General features: G+C 46.4%; 1 protein-coding gene across 2 annotated transcripts in view; it reads right to left on the reverse strand.

Moving 5' to 3' along the window:
* Positions 1-19326, reverse strand: part of KLC3 (kinesin light chain 3) — an 819433-nt gene that overhangs the window by 5912 nt on the left and 794195 nt on the right. For both annotated transcript variants that reach the window (XM_086938378.1, XM_086938377.1), the window contains exon 11: positions 2031-2161. In XM_086938378.1, coding sequence (XP_086794504.1) covers positions 2031-2161 — 131 coding nt within the window. The remainder of the gene's footprint in view (positions 1-2030; positions 2162-19326) is intronic.

The raw sequence follows: 19326 nt of genomic DNA on the forward strand, positions 1-19326 counted from the left end.
TTAAAAGAAGAAAGGGTTTTGTTTATTCCTTAACTTCCCGCCTGCTAGAGTCTAGGGGAAGTGTAGAAGTTCGGCATGAACGTTCTCACTGCACTACACAGTGGATGGGTTCTTCATTGGACCCTTGTCCAACCCTGATTTAATTTCTGGGTCCAGTAGTTCCAGTTACTTTGCGGGAACTCCCGAAGTTAGCTGTAAGCTGACATCGTTAGGGCACCAGATGGCGCTCCTTGCACAGTGTCGAGACCCTTAGGATCTGTGGCCTTTTGATGGAGGTCAAGTGCCATTTTGACTTGATGGGTGAACTTGCCGACCCTAGCTAATAGACAGGTCGTAATTTCTGAGAAGCACCAGTCCGAGGCCTCTCTGCATGTTCTATGGCCTAGGTTCCGTAAGGCCGGGTGCAGCAAACGATGACGGTCGCTGACCAACTTTGTACAGCAATACAGCAGGTGTAACCAAGACTCCCTGCGGTAGTTGCATAATCGGCTGGCAATGGCACCGTCCGTTCGTGCCCATTTTGGGTTAAAGTTCGCGATCATGAGGGCCAAAAGGCGCAGATACAGGATTTTCTTTCTCGCATGGGTTGTTAGTGAGTCTTGCAGGTATGGTTGGGGTTTGCCCGGAATATAGGACTAATCCAGGGCCAGAGTTAATGGGTTGTGCCGTAGTGATAAGGGATCAAGCTCGAACGAGATGGACTGGACTTGGCGCTTCACGGCTTGGGCCCAAACAGAGTATGGAATTTCCTGAAGGGGCAGGCTCTTACCCTCGATTTTCAATAAGTCAATGCCTTGTGCCACCTTAGAGAGCCATGGGGAGCCCACTTCACCAAATATAGTTTTTAAGAAGTGCTTTAAGGGGTTTCTTACCTTGAGTTTCGCAAAGCCTTGAAGACCCTACTCTTCTCACAAGCTTCCTGGTCTAAGTATCCACTCACCGCCCTCCTGGGTCTGCATCCATAGCGCCAAGGAACCGCCTGGTAATCGTGCGCTCAATAAATACCTTAACTTCAACTTTATGCTTTTTAGCTTAATTTTCAATTAACTCTTTAAAATTGCATAACTCCAGTTTTATTGATTGGATTTGGTTTGGATTGGACTTGGATCATATTGGTCTTTAATTAGCTATTACATTTTACCTTATTTTTCTAACCTTGAGTGGGATTTTTCTTGTGTTATGTTTCCCTTTATTACTGTTTATAGTGCTGTGTAAATACTTTACACATTGCCTCCAAGTTAAGCCTGACTGCTCTCTGCCAAGCTAGCCAAGGTTTGACACATGCTTATTTAGGGTTTGCTTGTGACTTCACCCTGACTAGGATTGTAGTTTCTGCTTGAGTAGGGTTTCACCATCCTCAACCAGTAACCCAATTTCTTACAATAGGTGCCTTGGCAAACCAGTGACTGGTTTCAGTTCTTGAACTGCAGAGTGTACTTAAGGCAAGTATGAAATACAGTGGCAGAATATATGTGGGTGAAAGTAAAATAGCGCGGATGCCTCAGGTCAGTATTGGGATGCACTAGAAAAGATGTGTATTGGTCAAAGCTGGAACAGCAGGGGCACTATACAGCATTAGCCTGCTTTGGTGGAATGTGCAGTTTATAGGTTGCAGTACTGAAACAGCAAGACAATGATGTAGGTCATGACTGAGATAAATTGACAAAGTCACTTGTGAATCTCTATACTGGAATATGAGGGTGCTACAGGTCAAGAACTGAGGTATATTTGCAGAACTGCGTGATTATAGTTCTGTTTCGAATAGGACAATGAGTGTCCACTCCTGAATGAGGTGCACCTGCAGAACTTTAGGTAGCTCTCTACTGGAGTAACTAGATGTGCTGCAGGATAGAACTAGGGTCCTTTGGCAGCTCTGTGGGGGTCCTAAGGCCCCAAACTGTGAAAGGTTCTGATGGATTTATGGATCTGCCCAAGGTAAAAATACACATTTTAAGCCTAGTACCTTATTAATCAGAGCCAGCAAGATGTTTTGAAATATAGAGATTGTTGTGAACACCCCAATACCTTACCCGGCGCTGATTGGTGCTGTATCCTGCATTGCCTCGCCCTTGAGTCGGCGTACAAGCTTCTCACTGCTCCGTCGGATTGACTCTCGAAGCTTAGTAAAAGAGCCGCTTCTTCTCAGATTTCCCACCATACCCTAAGGATAACATTTTTTTTCAAGTGAGTGTAATATTGTACACGGTTACAACTTTTTTATATTGGCTAATGTATTTACAAAGTATTTTATATTAAGAGGAAAAAGCATATCTTAGGGGGGGCTTGAGAAGCAGATACCTCTTTTTCTGTGTTTTAAAAAAATCTTTTCCGAAGTTAGTTTAATGGTTATGACATTATATGCCTCTTTCATTGTATGTGTTTAATGGATAATAAAGAGTTCGGATTAATAAAAATAATTTAAGCAACAGAAGATTTCCTTCATTAGTCTTATTTTGTAAATACTGAACGACTCATTCATGGGAGCACTGGAAAACAAACACACATATGACAAAACAAATAATATGCAATCAATTTTATGTGACAAAATGTCACAAGAAGACAGAAATAACACTAACCGTAGTCAACACTCCTAGAACAGTTTGAGTGTTTGGAAAAAAATGCAGTGCAAATGTATTCCGAATTATAGAAACTGCCCTGAAGAAGGCCTGGTCACCCAGGGACAGATGAGCAGAATAGAGTGGAATGCCAATGAAGACTCGAGCCTGGTTTAAGCCACATGTTTGACTCTCACTTGTGGCTGTCCCAAGTCATTTGATAAGTCATTCACTGAAACAGTAAAATCAATTGAACTCTAACTTCCTCCAATCGTTGATCAACTGGTAGAAGAAGAACAGACATCCTGCTCTCACTTAACAATTGCAGCATGACCTGAACTTCTCGAAATCATCACACCCTCAAACTGGTTCCCTGATGCATTCTCTGATAACATTTGTTAAGACGTGCCAAATAATTTGATACCATACTGAACCTCCTTAGTGAACTAGTCAGTTGTAGAGGGGGTATTTCCGTACAGTTTGAAAACAGGTCAAGTCTCACACATTTTGAAAAAACACTCATCTGACCTAATTACCTCAACAACATCCACCCTATATCAGCTCTACCATTCCTGTGGAAGATGATGGAAAGCTGTGTTGCCTCCCAACATCCAAGTGAACAATCTACTGGACAAATTTCCATTTGAATTCAGGCTAGAGTGGTAAATGTGAGAATGAACTTCTACAAGGTGTAGACGATGCAAGCCACTTCTTAGATTTTGGTTCGATCAACCCTTAACCCCTAATCAACATCCTGATGAATTGAATGGGCATTGAAGGTTTATTGTTAAACTGGCTCCCCGTGTATCTGTCATAACAAACCCAATGCTGAAGAGTGTGACCTGAGAGAGGATCCAACATGGCACACATCGCCTAAGCTCCCAAGCCGCAACGTCCATGAAGCCTCTTTCCAGCTTTGGTGGCTGCAAATTGTAATATTCAGTTGTGATGCCAGGTGGCAGGAATGCTGATAATGCAAGGGGTTGAATGGTCGGATGTTCCTCTAGGCCCTTTGCTCAGCAGAGTCTGCAAAGATGGCCACCAAGAGCTCACAACATGAAAGAATCTATCGCTTCCCTTCCCACTAAGGTCAACACATTTGAAACCAGTCCCTCATAGCTCCCAAGGTTTCAGATTTCTTATGTGTGACATTTTCGGTGTAATTATGACTTACATTTCAATGACTATGAGTGACACTAGCTCCTTCTCCAGTGACTAGAGTCATCTGACTGTCACCGGGCGGCACAAAGCGAGTTAGTAAATGTGACTTCAACTATGATGCTCAGGGCTCCTGAAAAGTACTGTGTACACCGCAGAGACAATAGACTGTGTGACTGTCAGCAACACACAGGGCACTGGCAGGCAGCTGATCATGACTGCACTAAAACCGCTATAAACCATTACCAACCAAATTTATCAGAGACTAAGAGAGATTATACACACTTAGGTACTCAAAGGTTCTGTTAATTTTGCACCTACTGCCTGCCACCATCTGCAGGCTTGCTGTTGGGGGGCTGCAAGCCCCAGGATCCTTCACTCTCCCTGGAGGGAGGAGCATGACACCACTCTCGTGCTCAAATAGCGCCAAGAATCACTGCCGGACGTGCCTACTGCCTGCCACCATCAGCTTCCTTGCTGTTGGAGACTGCAAGCCCCAGGATCATTCGCTCTCCCTGGAAGGAGGAGCGTGACACCACTCTCACGCTCAAATAGCACCAAGAATCACCGCTACGCGGGACGCGCCTACTACCTGCTACCATTTACTGCCTTGCTGTTGGGGGACTGCAAGCCCCAGGGTCCTTCGCTCTCCCTGGAGGGAGGAGCATGACACCACTCTCGCGCTCAAATAGGGCAAAAAATCACTGTGGCGCTGAACGGGCCTACTGCCTGCCACAATCTGCTGCCTTGCTGTTGGGGGACTGCAAGCCCAGGATCCTTCGCTCTCCCTGGAGGGAGGAGCGTGACACCACTTTCAAGCTCAAATACACCAAGAATCCCAGCGGGACGCGCCTACTGCCTGCCACCATCTGCTGTCTTGCTGTTGGGGAACTGCAAGCCCCAGGATCCTTCGCTCTCCCTGGAGGGAGGAGCGTGACACCACTCTTGCACTCAAATAGCGCCATGAATCACCGTGGCGCGGGACGCCCGTCATTGCCAATTAGAGGCGGGGCAGGACCACCCCTCTTTCATCTGGCACCTGGACTTTGGATTGTTATATGGACCCTCATTAAGTTACTGATTATCCCTGCGTTCCCAACTTGTATTCTTAAAGAGAGTTCCTGTGCTGAAATTTGAAGTATCCCCACCTGTTTTCACCATTTTAGGTTTTGCATGTTAAAAAATACTTGTTCCGTAAATCTGGTCATAAGGTTGCCCCCTGAACACCCACGAACCAGCTGAGTGGGCTAAGCTATTTCTTACTACAGAAGCATGGGAAAAAGAAAATCCATGGAGGGGTGTGGGGGAGGAGGCAGTGGTACTAGTAGAGGTAGTAAGGGGAAAAAAGCCAGGAAGTTGCGTAAACATGCAGGCAACAACTGTGTCCTTGACCGCTTTGACACCCTTATTAGTGAGTGTGAGAACATATTAGAGGCAGCGCCTAACACACACGCTGGCATTGATACAGCCCCCCCCTTAGAAGCACTCAACCCGCTAACCGAAGCCCAAACCGCAATCCCGCCATCCCAGCCATGTTTCTTAAATCATGTAAAAAGGGGCCCATTGTCACGAATGTTGAGGGAAAACAAGACACAACGAGGGCTGATCACCCCCCTATTAGTTCCCCTGGTACTAACCTTCTGCAAATAGATCCCATAATCACCTACACAAACAGCTTTTAGCCCTTGCTGGTAGTGCCTGATGGTGACATGGAAGAGAGACCTCCGCCACAGCAAGCGCTGCTACCTGGCAACGCCGGGGTAGTTACAAGGAATAATAATGACTCCCAGGATACAACCCAACTGGTCAACATGCTTCGGCTTGAAATAGGGATGATGAAAACCATGATTGAGGATTTAACCAAAATGGTAAGCTTTTATTGCACGGATTCCTCCTGTACAGAGAATGCCAACCCTCTATCTAGACTTCTCTCTCACTCTTGCCAGGCCACCTTCAAAAGGAGTGAAATAGTTTCCCTTGCTAAAGATACTGTTTCCATCCGTTGTTCCATTGTTTTCACCATAGCCCCATCCCAAAATCCAGTGCCAACACCCTCTAAAGCTCTGAACTTACCCTATCATAAAGTAAGAAATCCTACTAACTACCATAGTCCAGCAACCACGAGGGACCAGATTTCACAGGGCAGACCCACCTACTCTTCCCAGATTAAACAATTTTGGGATAGTTCCCAAACTGACCTGGGTGGTCCGAACACTTCCAATGCGGCCAACACACATAGAATTTACATGGTGAATGTATTTAAACATGACCCAAAGGTACAGAAACTGCGGACTCCCTGACGAACAAAGCCATCCATTGGATACGGCATGTCAGAGGATGCCGCTCAGTGATAAGGGAAGTTATCATCAAGGCTTGTAGGCTAACCTCCCCAACCTATCAGACAGATTGTATTGAGCTTACACTAGAAAGGGCAGATCTTGCTGAAAATCTCTTTTCTCTGGAGTTCAGAACCAGTTCTCCGGAATCATCATTCATTCAGTTTAGGCGATTCTTACCGAATAACCAGTGTAGTTCACATCTAAGGCAGACTTACACTAGATAGTTGGAATACTCCTCATTGGAGAATAACAATTGACTCAAGCATATGCCTCAAATGCATCAAGAATCCCAAATAGTCTGTATATCTAACAGGGACGGCCCCCCTAGTTCTACATTTTTCATTGAGTGTTACGACATCTACCTTTTCCAAGAAACCTGGTTGGTGGCTACCCTCCACTGTTTAGGTTGGATCACTGACTAAATATCGAGGGACAAAATATAGACTACCCAAAATATAGATTCCAAAATATCGACAGACAAAATATCGAATTCCTATCTACAAACAGGTAAGTACCAAAATATCGACCCCAAAATATCGTTTATATACATATACATTATAAAAATATCGAATTTCTTAAAATTAATGTAAAATTAAAAAAATGTAAAAAATAAATAGCTAAAATATACTTAAAAATACTTAAATTACCTTAAAATTATTAAATAACTAATTTAACTTATACAAAAAAATACAATCATATCTGTTAAAACATATATATATATTAACATAATATTAATAAAAAATACACAATATTATTACTGTAGGATAGCAGAGGTGTAAAAATTACTATTCCCACTCCTGAAAGTGCAACAGTAGGGAAAGCGTTGGATAGCGTAGGGGTAAAAGTTACTATTCCCACTCCAAAGAGTGCAACAGTAGGGAAAGCGTTGGATAGCGTAGGAGTAAAAATTACTATTCCCACTCCAGAGAGTGCAACAGTAGGGAAAGCGTTGGATAGCGTAGGAGTAAAAATTACTATTCCCACTCCAGAGAGTGCAACAGTAGGGAAAACGTTGGATAGCGTAGGAGTAAAAATTACTATTCCCACTCCAGAGAGTGCAACAGTAGAGAAAGCGTTGGATAGCGTAGGGGTAAAAATTACTATTCCCACTCCAGAGAGTGCAACAGTAGGGAAAGCAATGGATAGCGCAGGATTAAAAATTACTATTCCCACTCCAGAGAGTGCAACAGTAGGGAAAACGTTGGATAGCGTAGGGGTAAAAAATACAATTCCTACTCCAGGGAGTGCAACAGTAGGGAAAGCATTGGATAGCATAGTGGTAAATTTTACTATTCCCACTCTAGTAAATATAAATTAATATAATTCACATAATTATCAATTAATCAATTAATACAAATTAATTATCAATTAAGAATTAATTAATTCTCAATTAAAAAGTAATTAAAAATGTGTTCAAAATAAATACCAATAAATCAATTAAATTTTTAAAATAATTAAAATTAAATTCCTTCCCACCCTATTCCCCTATAAAGCTACAACCCGCTACAGAAAATAAATTAATATTATTCACATAATTATCAATTAATCAATTAATAAAAAATAATCATTTAAGAATTAATTACCAATTAAAAATTAATGAACAATTTAATCAAAATAAATACCAATTAATTATCATATTTAATTAATTATAATTAAATTACTTGCCACCCTATTCAGCTATAAACCCACAACCTGCTACAGAAAATAAATTAATTCAATTCACATAATTATCAATTAATCAATTAATAAAAAATAATTATCAATTAAGAATGAATTACCAATTAAAAATTAATGAACAATTCATTCTAAATAAATACCAATTAATTAATTAACATATTTAATTAATTATAATTAAATTACTTCCCACCCTATTCCCCTATAAACCCACAACCTGCTACAGAATTAAATTACACAATAATTAAATAACATAAAATTAATTACTTAAAATAAATTACAAAAATATATACACTTTTCACACATATACTAACATAAAAAAAACTTTAAAAATTTGATATTATTAAAAATTCAATATTTTTAATAAACTATATTATGTACTTCGATATTTTGACTGTCTATATTTTTTAAATCGATATTACATTACTTACCTTCAAAACGATATTTTTGATGTCTATATTCTGTCCATTCGATATTTTGTCCATTCTATATTTTGGACTCGATATTTTGGTTTGTCTATTTTTTGGAATCAATATTTTGACCATTTACCGTTTAGGTTATCTAAATGATCACATCATGGCTATAAGAGGAGCAAGAGGCCGCCCATCAGGGGGGCTGACAATTTGTGTTCAACAAGAATTAGGCTATATTATTCAGGTACTCATGACCCAAAGTATTGATATTTTGGCCAAAAGACTGAGCATGGGTCCCCAGGAGAATGCAAACATTTACAATGTTTAAGTGAGAGGAACTAGGGGGAAGAAGTCGAAAGTTTTAGCTGCTCTCGACGATCTTCTCAATCACTATTCGGGGGATTCCTATGTTTTATTTACGGGCGATTTCATTTAGCCGTTTGAGCCCCTTGCTAATGATGAATGCTACCTCACAGAAAAGGAAGATGACCAGTGGGGCTTCCCAAAGCTGGAGTTTGCATCCATTAGAAAATGGACGGATGTGGCTATCCAAATTAACTCAATTTGTCTGGAGAAAGGCCAAAGGGCGGCAAATGGAAGATCCTTATCTGATAGATGTGGGGCAAATACATTTAACAATGGATTTAGTGCTAGTCGGATGGACTTCTTGCTAATTAGTCTGAAGCAATGGCATTCTTTGGATGATATGATAGTAAGGGACCGGCTAGAGGGTGATCACAACCCCTTGTGTGCCTCCTTGAGGTTAACACAACAGAAGGCACAAACCTCAATAGGTAGCGAAGTGCTAGCTCTTGATGTTGTCCCCATCAATGATATGAGACGCTTAAAATGGGTGAAGATACTAGAGAAGCTCAAACTCATATCTAATTTTACTAAGGACGTAGACCATGCTATAGTTGAGTTAGAGGCTTGTACAACTAAAACTGAGGTCCTTGAGTCTACTATCTAAACCCATAATAAATGATTTACCCTCTTGCACACTTATTTCATTAAGCCGAGCAAGACACCAAGTATTATGAACACAAGAGTCAGCAGTTGGTTTAAAAAGACATGTAGAACGGCGCACGAATCGTTAGGTCAAGCTATTAGAGTAGGTGATCCCGCCCCTGTCCGAACAGCCAGGCAAATGTATAAGTGCACTCAGAAAAAGGCCAAGAAAGCCTGGGATTAAAAGAGATGACAGGACCTTAAGGAGACTTGCGCCATGGGTAACACCAAGCACTTTTGGAAAATTGTAAAATGGAACAGAGGAGGCCAGCCGCAACAGGCACAAAATCATGTGACCCAAGAGGACTGGGTTAAGCATTTTAAATCCCAATATGCTTGTATCCCTAAACCTACACCCAGGCGAAACCACCCACTGATTTTATAATGACAAGGCTTTTTGTAGGGCCGATGTCGAAACAGCACTTAGATCAGTAACAGGGGGTAGAGCACCAGGTCCAGATGGCATTCCGGCGGCCATATTTTTGTATGATAACGGCAGATGGTGCCTATACATCCTCCTGCTGGCCAATGTGGTTGTCTGTGGTGCACCTGTCCCCGACTCCTGGAAAGGGGGCGTGTTTAAAAAGGGAGATAAATCACACCCAGGAAATTACGGACTTATTAGCTTAATAGATTCCCTACAAAAGGCAATGGGCGGCTTGTCCCCAATAAGGTACAAAATTGGATAGATAAGCATAGTATTTTATCCCTTTTACAGGCTGGCTTTCTGGCATTTACCAGTACCATCGACCAGGTGTTTAGTTTTAACCTAATTTACTGGAAGACGGTGGTCCTGGGCAAGGGCAGCTTGTATGCTGCCTTTGTTGAGCTAAAGTTAGCCTTTGACCTGGTCCCCGGTACCAAACTATGGGTGGTCCTGCAAAAAATGGGGATGCCTCTTGAACTGTTAACCCTTATTGTTAGACTTCATGAGGATAATTACGCCAATAGCCGCTAGGGCAACACAGTGGAAAGTCACCAGTCCCTTTCCCATTGAGAGAGGCGTCCGACAGGGCTGCGTCATGGAAGCAACATTGTTTTCCTTGTTCATCAACAAAATTGTTAATTGTATGGAATCTACTGCTACAAATGGCCCAATATAAACAGGTGAAAAAATCCCTATTTTTTTATTTTTTTTTAAAGACCTTTATTTGATCAGTTCACATTACACAACTTCCGGCCTACAACCCTGTGGGCCGGCCACAACATTTCCGCATGTATGCAACGTTTCATGATGAACACAGCCCCCGTGCCGTCAACCCGGGGGTACGGCAGCGTTTTAAAGTGCATGTGCATGTGATTCAGAGGTATAAGGCAGGATAGTGAAGGTCTGATTTTATATTTTGTAATATAGGTTTAGAATAAGGTCCACAGTTTTTTCAATTTAAAACATAACAAACAAAAACAAACCCCCCCTTAACTCGGTCGTCAAGTTACGGCACAATCGAGTCTACTGCAGTTCCGGTGATAAAGTGATATAATATCGTGTTCAAGTGCTTAGAGCCATTTATCAGTGAAAATCATTCTATATCTATTGAGCTAGTCTGCGTGGTATGAGGAGGCTCGCAGATGTTTCCCCTAAAGTCATTCCAACTGGACCATATTTCCACCCATTTTAGGTGACATCCTCTTGTTATATATACTGTCTTTTCCTGCAGCATACACCAGTCCATGTCACATTGCCAGTCTCTCAGTTTTGGTGGATTAGGGTTACCCCACAGTCTAGCAATGTTTCTCTTTGCCACCATTTGCCCAAGCATCACCCATAGTTTCCCTTTTGGTGATAGGTCTGTGGGTTCCCAGATGTTGAGAAGACACTTCTTGGCCTCTGGGCGAATCTCCACCTCCCACACCTCCTGCATGCACTGCACCACCCTCCGCCAGTACTTTTGCACCTTTGGGCAGCCCCATAGTATATGGAAAAAGGTACCTGTTGGACCACATCCCCTTCTACAGAGCCCGTTCCCCCCCCTCCCCATCATTTGCAGCCTCCTACATGAAATGTATATTCTGTGTAATATTTTCAGTTGAATTAGTCGCAATCGGGCTGATATCGCCACCTCACGTGGTGAGGCAAGAGCATACATCCATTCTTCGTCGTCAATTTCCAACCCATCTGCAACCCATTTTCTTTCAGGGGAAGGAGCAAGTCGGGGGGGGGGGTTATAAATTAGTTTTTTTTATGTGAGAGATATGGCGTGTTCTGGCATGTGGCCATCGAGTAGTCTGTCTTCGAGCGGGGAGATTTGTGGCAGTTTAGTATTTGGTGGAATATTTGCCTGAAGGGAGTGCCGCACCTGCATATATCTAAAATATTCGGTGTGTGTCAGTTCATACGTGGCTTGTAGGTGAGCGAATGTGTGAATACCTTTAGGACCCCAGATGTCTTTGATTTGGGAGATCCCGATCAAGTCCCAGTTCCGGAACCCCTTTATGCGACCCAAACTGCCCAGTTTTTCGGAGGCCCAAAGTGGTGTGGCCATGGTGAGGACCTCCGACCATCCGAGTTTCTTCTGGGCTATGTGCCATACCTGTACAGAGAGTTGTGTAGGCCCAGTGAGTCGATGTGTGCCCGGCTTAGAGTAGAGTGCAATCTCATAGTTCCCCCCAGGGAGTAACCATCTGTCCATCCCATAGGCCGGATCATTACCATCACCATATGTCCCATGATTAATAGCTGCGAGGTGAGCTGCCCAGTAGTATTTACGGATGTCAGGGAGGGCTATGCCACCGTCATACCACCCCAGCGTGAGTTTTGTCAATGCAATGCGTGGTGCGCCGGCCCATAGGAGTTCGCGTTGAGCCGCCTCAATCGCCGTAAAGTAAGCGTTGGGCACCAGGTCAGGATAGTTTTGGAGAGCGTAGAGAAACCGTGGTAGCGCCATCATTTTAAATAAGGCCACTCGGCCCAGTAGCGACAATGGGAGGTGTTGCCAGGACTTGGCCTCGCTTTGAAGCCGGCTTAGAGGTGGTTTAAGATTTTGCTCGTAAGACAAGGTCTTATTTGTGGTGATGAATACTCCCAGGTATTTGAACCGTCCTCCGCTATTGTGCTGGGACAGGCGTCAGGGAGCCTAGTGGGGTCGCCGTGTAAGACGTAGAGATACGATTTGCTCCAGTTGACGCGAAAGCCGGAGTTACGTCCGAAGCTTGCGAAGATGTCAAGTGCTGCAAGTATCGACCTTCTCGGCTTGGAGAGGTACAGAAGGATATCATCTGCGTAGAGGGATATTTTGTCTTCCCATCCCTCCGCCCATGCTATACCTTTCAAGTAGACATCTTGCCTGATCCAGGTGGCTAGCGGTTCCAGGGAAAGGGCGAATAGAAGGGAAGAGAGGGGGCAGCCCTGTCTAGTCCCTCTCTCTAAGGTGAAGACCTCAGATACCTTGTTGTTCACCAGTACCTGTGCCAGCGGTTCAGAATAAAGAAGACGGACCCAAGTTATAAAATGAGGTCCGAAGCCCAATTTGCGTAGGACTGCGAACATGTAACGCCATTCTAGGGTGTCAAACGCCATGGTGGCGTCTAGAGAGACCACCACCGTGTCCTCCCGCAGTCTATGGCGTTGCCCGAGTACCCCGTTTAGGCGTCGACTATTGAGGGCTGTGTTGCGGTGTGGCATGAATCCCGATTGGTCAGGGTGGACCAATGTAGTCAGTACCGACTGAAGCCTATTGGCGAGTGTTTTTGCCAATATTTTGGGCTCCGCGTTGAGGAGGGAAATATGTCTATAGGAGGTGCAGGACTCTTTGGGTTTCCCTTCTTTTGGGATCGCCACTATAGTTGCTATGCATTGGTCATGCGGCAGTATTCCCGTCTTTCTGCTCTTTTTTCGTACATGGATTTAAGGTGTTTACTAATAGTGTCAGGTTTGAGCTTGTACAGCTCGATTGGGAGGCCGTTGGGGCCCAGTGCTTTCCCTGGGCGGAGTTCCACTATTGCGCGCTGTATTTCGGCCTCGGTAAGAGGGCTATCAATGGCTTCCCGATCGTCGTCTGATAGGCAGGGCATTCAAATATCAGCAAGGAGGGCTATAGAGTCCTCCTCTGGACGGTCAGACTCCCGAGTGTAGACCTGTTTATATCTCGGGGCTCAGTGAGTACGGTCCCGGATGCCGTGTGTATTTCCGGCACTACCTTTCTGGCCTGTTGCTTTTTATCGAGCCAGGCTATGAGTTTTCCGGCTTTGTCGCCCTGATCATGTAGCCTACCCATCTTGTGCCTAGCCACCGTCTGGGCCTCTTGAGTAACCAGTGCTTTGTACTCTGCCACCTTAATCTGCAATTTATGCCGTATCTTATTGGCCCCCTTTTCGAGCGCCTCCTTCTCAAGTTCTGCAAGATCTGCCTCAACTGACGTGACATGGCATCGCTTTTCCTTCCGTTTGACTGAGATGGCTGACAGCACTTCCCCTCTAACCACCGTTTTAAATGCCTCCCATAAGGTAAATGGGGAGTCCACCGACCCCACGTTATGTTCAAAGTACTGGGTAATTGAGGAGGCAATTTTTTTCTTTGTCTTCGTTTTTTAAATGCCAGGGGTTTATTGGCACTACGCAACCCTCCCGCCTGATTCCGAATGTGATGTGTCTAGAGACCGGTGAGTGGTCTGATATGCCACGAGTCAGGAGTGTCGCGTCTTGCACTGTAGTGCCATGTTGCAGCAAGGTGAGGATATAGTCAAGGCGTGAGAAGGAATGATGTGGCCCAGAGAAGAAGGTGAATTGGCTATCTGTGGGATGAAGCAGGCGCCAAACGTCCGTGAGTCCGAAGGCCTCAAGAAAGTCAGCCAGCCATTTCTGCCCCTGGGGCAGGTCTCTGGGGGGGCGTCTGTCCAGGGTTCCTGACACTACTGAGTTAAAGTCCCCTCCCAAAACCAACTGACCGTCTGGGAGGGAGAGTAGCAATTTGCCCAGGTCTGCGTAGGCCCGAGTTTGGAGACCAGGCGGGACATAGGCAGAGAGCAGGTTCAATGTGTAGCCCTCACACCGTCCAGATACTGCAGCAAAGCGGCCCTGCGGGTCGGATTCAGTGCGGTCTACATGTAGGGGCAGTGAACGGCGTATAAGGATCCCTACCCCCCTTGAGCCGGAGGTGAAGCCGGAGTGTGCTGAGAGAGTGTAGCCCCATCTGTTGAGGGCCTGACATGTATTACCCATGAGATGCGTTTCTTGTAGCATTACCCCGTCCGGCTGGTACCGTTTAATGAACTGTAGGACTATGGTGCGTTTAAGTCGGTCTCCCAACCCGTTAACATTCCAGCTCAGAATTTTCAGACTCTTTCCCCATCTCCTAGCCATATCCATTACTTTGCAAGGTATCTTGTCTCAGCACCCCGGAACTATCATAGACTCAGTGAACATATACACTGTACGACCGTAACAAATCCCAAACTCCCCGACCCTCCCTAGTTCCCCCCCAGCCTTTGTGTTCAATGCAAGCGTTCATGGTTATTACAGAAATTATGGCTTCCCCCTCCTCTCCCCCCCACAACTGTTCGCCCCAACCCTCCCGTCCTCTGCAAAAACAATCCCCCCCTTCCTGCTTCCTGCTCCGTGGGTTCCAAACTACCCACCACCCCAATTAGCAGAGCGCCTGTCGCCCAACCCTGCCCCGGGGAGAGACACCCCCCTCGAGGATACTCTAGTCGGGAATAACGTGGGCCAGTCCCGTCCCGGCCGCCCCGCCCGAAGTGCCCCAATAAGTAGACCCCTCAGGTTAACAGTGCATCTTATCTTATATTATCTTAAATGCAATTTGTAAAGCGCACTGACGCCGAGGCTTCCTGGCGCTGAAAGACAGAGTGAGTGAGGAGGAAGCGTGAGTAGCGGAATTCTAACTAAGGGGAGGGAAGAGGTGAGTTTTAAGCAATTTTCTGAAATTCAGAAGGGAAGAGGAGGATTTGATGGAGAGAGGAAGGAGGTTCCAAAGCCCGGGGGCTAGATAGGAAAAACGGCGACCGCCGAATTTCTTGGTTTTGATTTTGGGAGTGACTAGCAGGTGGCGGTGAGCTGATCGGAGGTTTCGCATTGGGCAGTGAGGGTGGATAAGAGATTTCAGAAACGCAGGGCCGGAGAAATGGAGGGCTTTGAATGTGAGACATGCCACCTTGAAGGCTGCCCTTTGGTCTATTGGGAGCCAATGAAGACTGTGGAGTAGAGGTTTGGCCGATTGCCATCTGGATTGGATAATAGTTCGATTGGTCTTAGAGACCCCAGGCCAATATGCATTCTGCCCCTCTGGAGCAACTCAGTCTTACAGTAGGCGCAGTTTCTACTTTACTGTTCGATGGCTTCTAGTTCAAACTTTATCGTCCTTATCTCGCCGTGTTGTCTCTGGCTGAGTCCCAGCGGGGACTAACCGACCTGGAACGCCAGGATCGTTGGCTTCGCTCATCCTCTTCCGCTCTTCCCGTCGTAGACACTGGAGAGGGGGTTTCGGTTTCCCGCCATTGTCCGCCATCTTGTCTCGCTTGGGCCTCCAGCTCCGATGTGTCCAGCCAATCCTGTACGGCTGCTGGTGAAGTAAAAAAGTGAGATTTGCCCCCGGAGATAATTTTCAGTTTTGCTGGGAAAAACATCATATATCGAATTCCACGCTCTCTGAGCGCCGCCTTTACCCCTTGAAATCAGCGCTTCTCCTGTTGAACTTGAAGCGTGAAGTCCGGGAAGAAGCGAACTGTTGCCCCCTTGTATTGTAGATCGCCATGTTGTCTTGCGGCCTGTAGGATGGCATTGCGATCTCGATAATTAAGTATTTTTGCGATAATTGTCCTTGGTGAGGCCCCCGGTTTGGGTTTCGGAATCGGGGCTCTGTGTGCTCGTTCAATTGTAAAGATCTTGAAGAGCCTCTTGGGTTTTAGGTGTCGGAGGATCAGGTCTTCAAGGAAGAGCTCCACACTGTCCCCCTCAAGTCCTTCCGATACACCTACCACGCGTATGTTGCTCCTCCGGGCCCTGCCTTCCTGGTCCTCAAGCTGTAAAGCTATCAGCCTGTGCTGGTGCACAAGTTCATTAACCCTGCCCTCCAGTCGCTTTTGAGATTCCTGCAGTGCCTTAATGTCCACTTCGTTGGATTTGGATCTATCCGTGGTCTTCCCAAGGTCAGCCAGGAGCAGATTCACCTCGATTGTGATTTTATCCATTTTTGTTTCAAGCTGGTGCCCAGGGTCTGGATTGCTGCCATTATGGAGGTCAGGGAGGGTTCCGCCTGGTCTTTGCCATCCTTCGTCGCACCGCCGGACTGTGGCTGCGTTCTGGGCACTGCGTAGTTATCCAATTTATTGGTTTGAGTCACAAGTCCCCCTTTGGGCCGCATGGCGGGTCGGGTGCACCTGAGTCCGGATATATCTCCGCCCGAACTTTCCGCGTGAGTCCGCAGGGCAGCTTCGATTCAGGCCTCCCTTTGCCATTCGGTTCGCAGCAGCCTGCCCCAACTGTATTTTCCAGGATAACACTGGGAGCTGAGGCCCCCTTGAGAAGTCCCTGCGGTGCGTACCGCAGTGTATCCGTCGTGGTAGGCGACGTATGTTGGCCTGCTATCTCCACTCACCGCCACAGTTCGGCCCTGCTGCACCCGTGAGTCCCACGACGTCCAAACCGCCGTGGTTACTGTGTTCCGGCGCCGTCCACCAGGTAGGTGTAGCCGTGTGCGCTTGTGGCCCGCACCGCCACACCAGCTTCCAGGCCGCGGTCTCACAGCGTTGTGGGTGTGGCCACGCCCTCCGTCTACTTCGCACCACACAGGCCGCGTTACGTCGTAGGCCTTAGGCCGGGGTCTAGAGTTGAGCGGCTGGCAGCCTCGGGGCTCCAGGCCTGAGCTGCCGGTCAGCCGCCGAAAACCCGCGATCTCGTTGCTGCTCTTTCCGTGGGTCTCCGGACTTCGTTCCAATGCTCCGAGTGAGCACTGTTCCTTTGGGAGCTTGGGCCTTTAGAGCAAAGTCTCAAAGCTAGGATATTTGGCCGGATTTGCAGGGGACAGCAGCGGTCCTGGCGGAGTTCGGGATCTAGGCGGCCATTTTCGACGGCGCCTGGCCACGCCCCCCCAAAAATCCCTATTTTAATGTTTGCAGACGACACATTAATTATTTCAAAGACCCCGAGTGATGTCCAACGAGCCCCGAGCATCACCCAGTCATACATAGAGTCTCTTGGGGAGTGAGGCACCAAACACTTCCACCGCCTCAGAAATATGGTATTCATGTCTTGTACGGGAAGATGGGAAATAAACTAGGTACGGTGTTCACCTTTACCTTTAGCAATTACACATAGCCAGCAAAACACTGTAAGAGTGACCGATGCACACGGTTTAAATATATGGGCATTTTCCCTGGGAACCGACAGAAAAGCCCCACCTTGGAATTGCATATTTTCTATTAAAGGTGAGCTACACACCTCTCCTTCAAGGAAATATTTAATTTCTATTGTACCTTCCAATGGGTGGATTTCCCCTTATCTGTATGTTATTTCATTTTAATATTTAAACAGAGGATCTTTTAAAAACCTGAACTTTTCATAAACCCGTATGATGATGCGGTTTCCACTGATATCATGATACCGTGCTCTTGAAAATACATTAGCTTTCTAAAGTCAACATTTTTGCCACTTTCAGCTCCAACTATTAAACTCTAAATTAATGTACACATACTTTAAATCTAGTAAAAGTTGAACAGACGGTGCAGTTTTTTAATGTATTTTCTGAAACTAACAACATACATTTTCTGTTGCTGTAATTACCTTTAGTAGACACTGTTTTCTAATTTACCTCGCTTTCATTCTCTCCAACATATTATATGCTCCCATCATTTTTCTGTCGAGAATAGTTTTTCACAAACCTTTGTCTGTGTATGTCGCAGTTAAGATTTGAGATTCTACTGTAGTGACAGTGCCACCCGGCCCGCACTATACTTTGTTGCGCTATTGCAGGCACCCGGAGGGCGGGCTCTCCCGAAGGCTAAATAATAAAGGAGAGCAAGACTGCTCGGGGTATTGGTTCATAAATAGTCACCAGTGTATGTGTGCCTTTCATTGCTGCAACATACGTCAGAGGCCTAGCCTCAGCACAGCGCAAGTTCAGCCAGGCCTGGACTTTATATTTGTGATGAGGCGGGTCCCTCCCACGCCTCTGCCGCGTCTCACCTGTCCTGAAAGCCTCCCCTGTTGACAAGGAGCGCAGTGCGCGGCCGCGGTTTCCGGAGCGGCGACGACGCCCCGGAAAGGAGGAGTACCGGCGCGTGCTGCCCCATCGAATGCCCACCCCGCACTGTGAAGAAGCCGGAAGACCTGATCGACCACGATGGCCCAGCAGAAGGCGAGAGCAGCTGAGCGGGCGGCTGTGGGTGCCTTGTGACGCAGGTGAGGCCAAGCCTGCTTTGCTCACTCACACCCGCTACGGCCAGGAACAGCGCTCCCAATGCCACGTGGTAGAGCCTGCAGCCCCAGCGGGAGAGAGCCTGTCTGCATCCTCACGCTCTACCGCTTACAGTCAAGGATAAGCAGAACAGTCACACGCCCAGGGAATAAAGCAATGGCAGCAACGAGAGAAAAAAAAAATATTCTACCTGCTCAACGCCCATAGCATGCAGGTCACCCAGACAAGCCCAGCCATCAAGCACTAGCAAGTGCAACAGCACTAAGGTACACATCAGAAGGGTGTTGGCCACAACCCGCCCACTGCTGTAACCCCCCAGAGCAACATTCCACGCCGTGGGGGCCACCTAGGAGAGCGATAACGCGAGCAGACATGAGTGTCCCCAACCCCGATGGAGCTGGTGCTCCTGCGCCGCAGCAACAGGCCCCACAACAGGCAACCCTGCACGCGCCACCACAACCAGGCCACGCCCCAGCAACCCCCAGCCACCATTCAGTGAACTAGCAGATCCGGCCACGGCAGCAACGCAATGGAAATCTTGGATTGGTCGCCTAGATCCTTACTTTGTGGGCATGAGAGAGACAGGTGATAGGGTGAAAAGGTTGCTCCTTGTGTCACGGAGGTGGAGAACTATACGATTTATTCGAAACTCTGCCAAACACCGGGGCTGACGACAACTATGATGAAGCGTTGGCGGCTTTAAAAGACACTTCGACCCTCAAATGAATCCTGCTTTTGAGAGATTCAAGCTTCGCCAAGCAAGATAAGGTGAAGCAGAGACCATAGACATCTTCTATGCCCGCCTATGGAAA

Source organism: Lissotriton vulgaris, chromosome 9, assembly GCF_964263255.1.
Source record: "Lissotriton vulgaris chromosome 9, aLisVul1.2, whole genome shotgun sequence".
In the NCBI taxonomy this organism is placed as follows: domain Eukaryota; kingdom Metazoa; phylum Chordata; class Amphibia; order Caudata; family Salamandridae; genus Lissotriton; species Lissotriton vulgaris.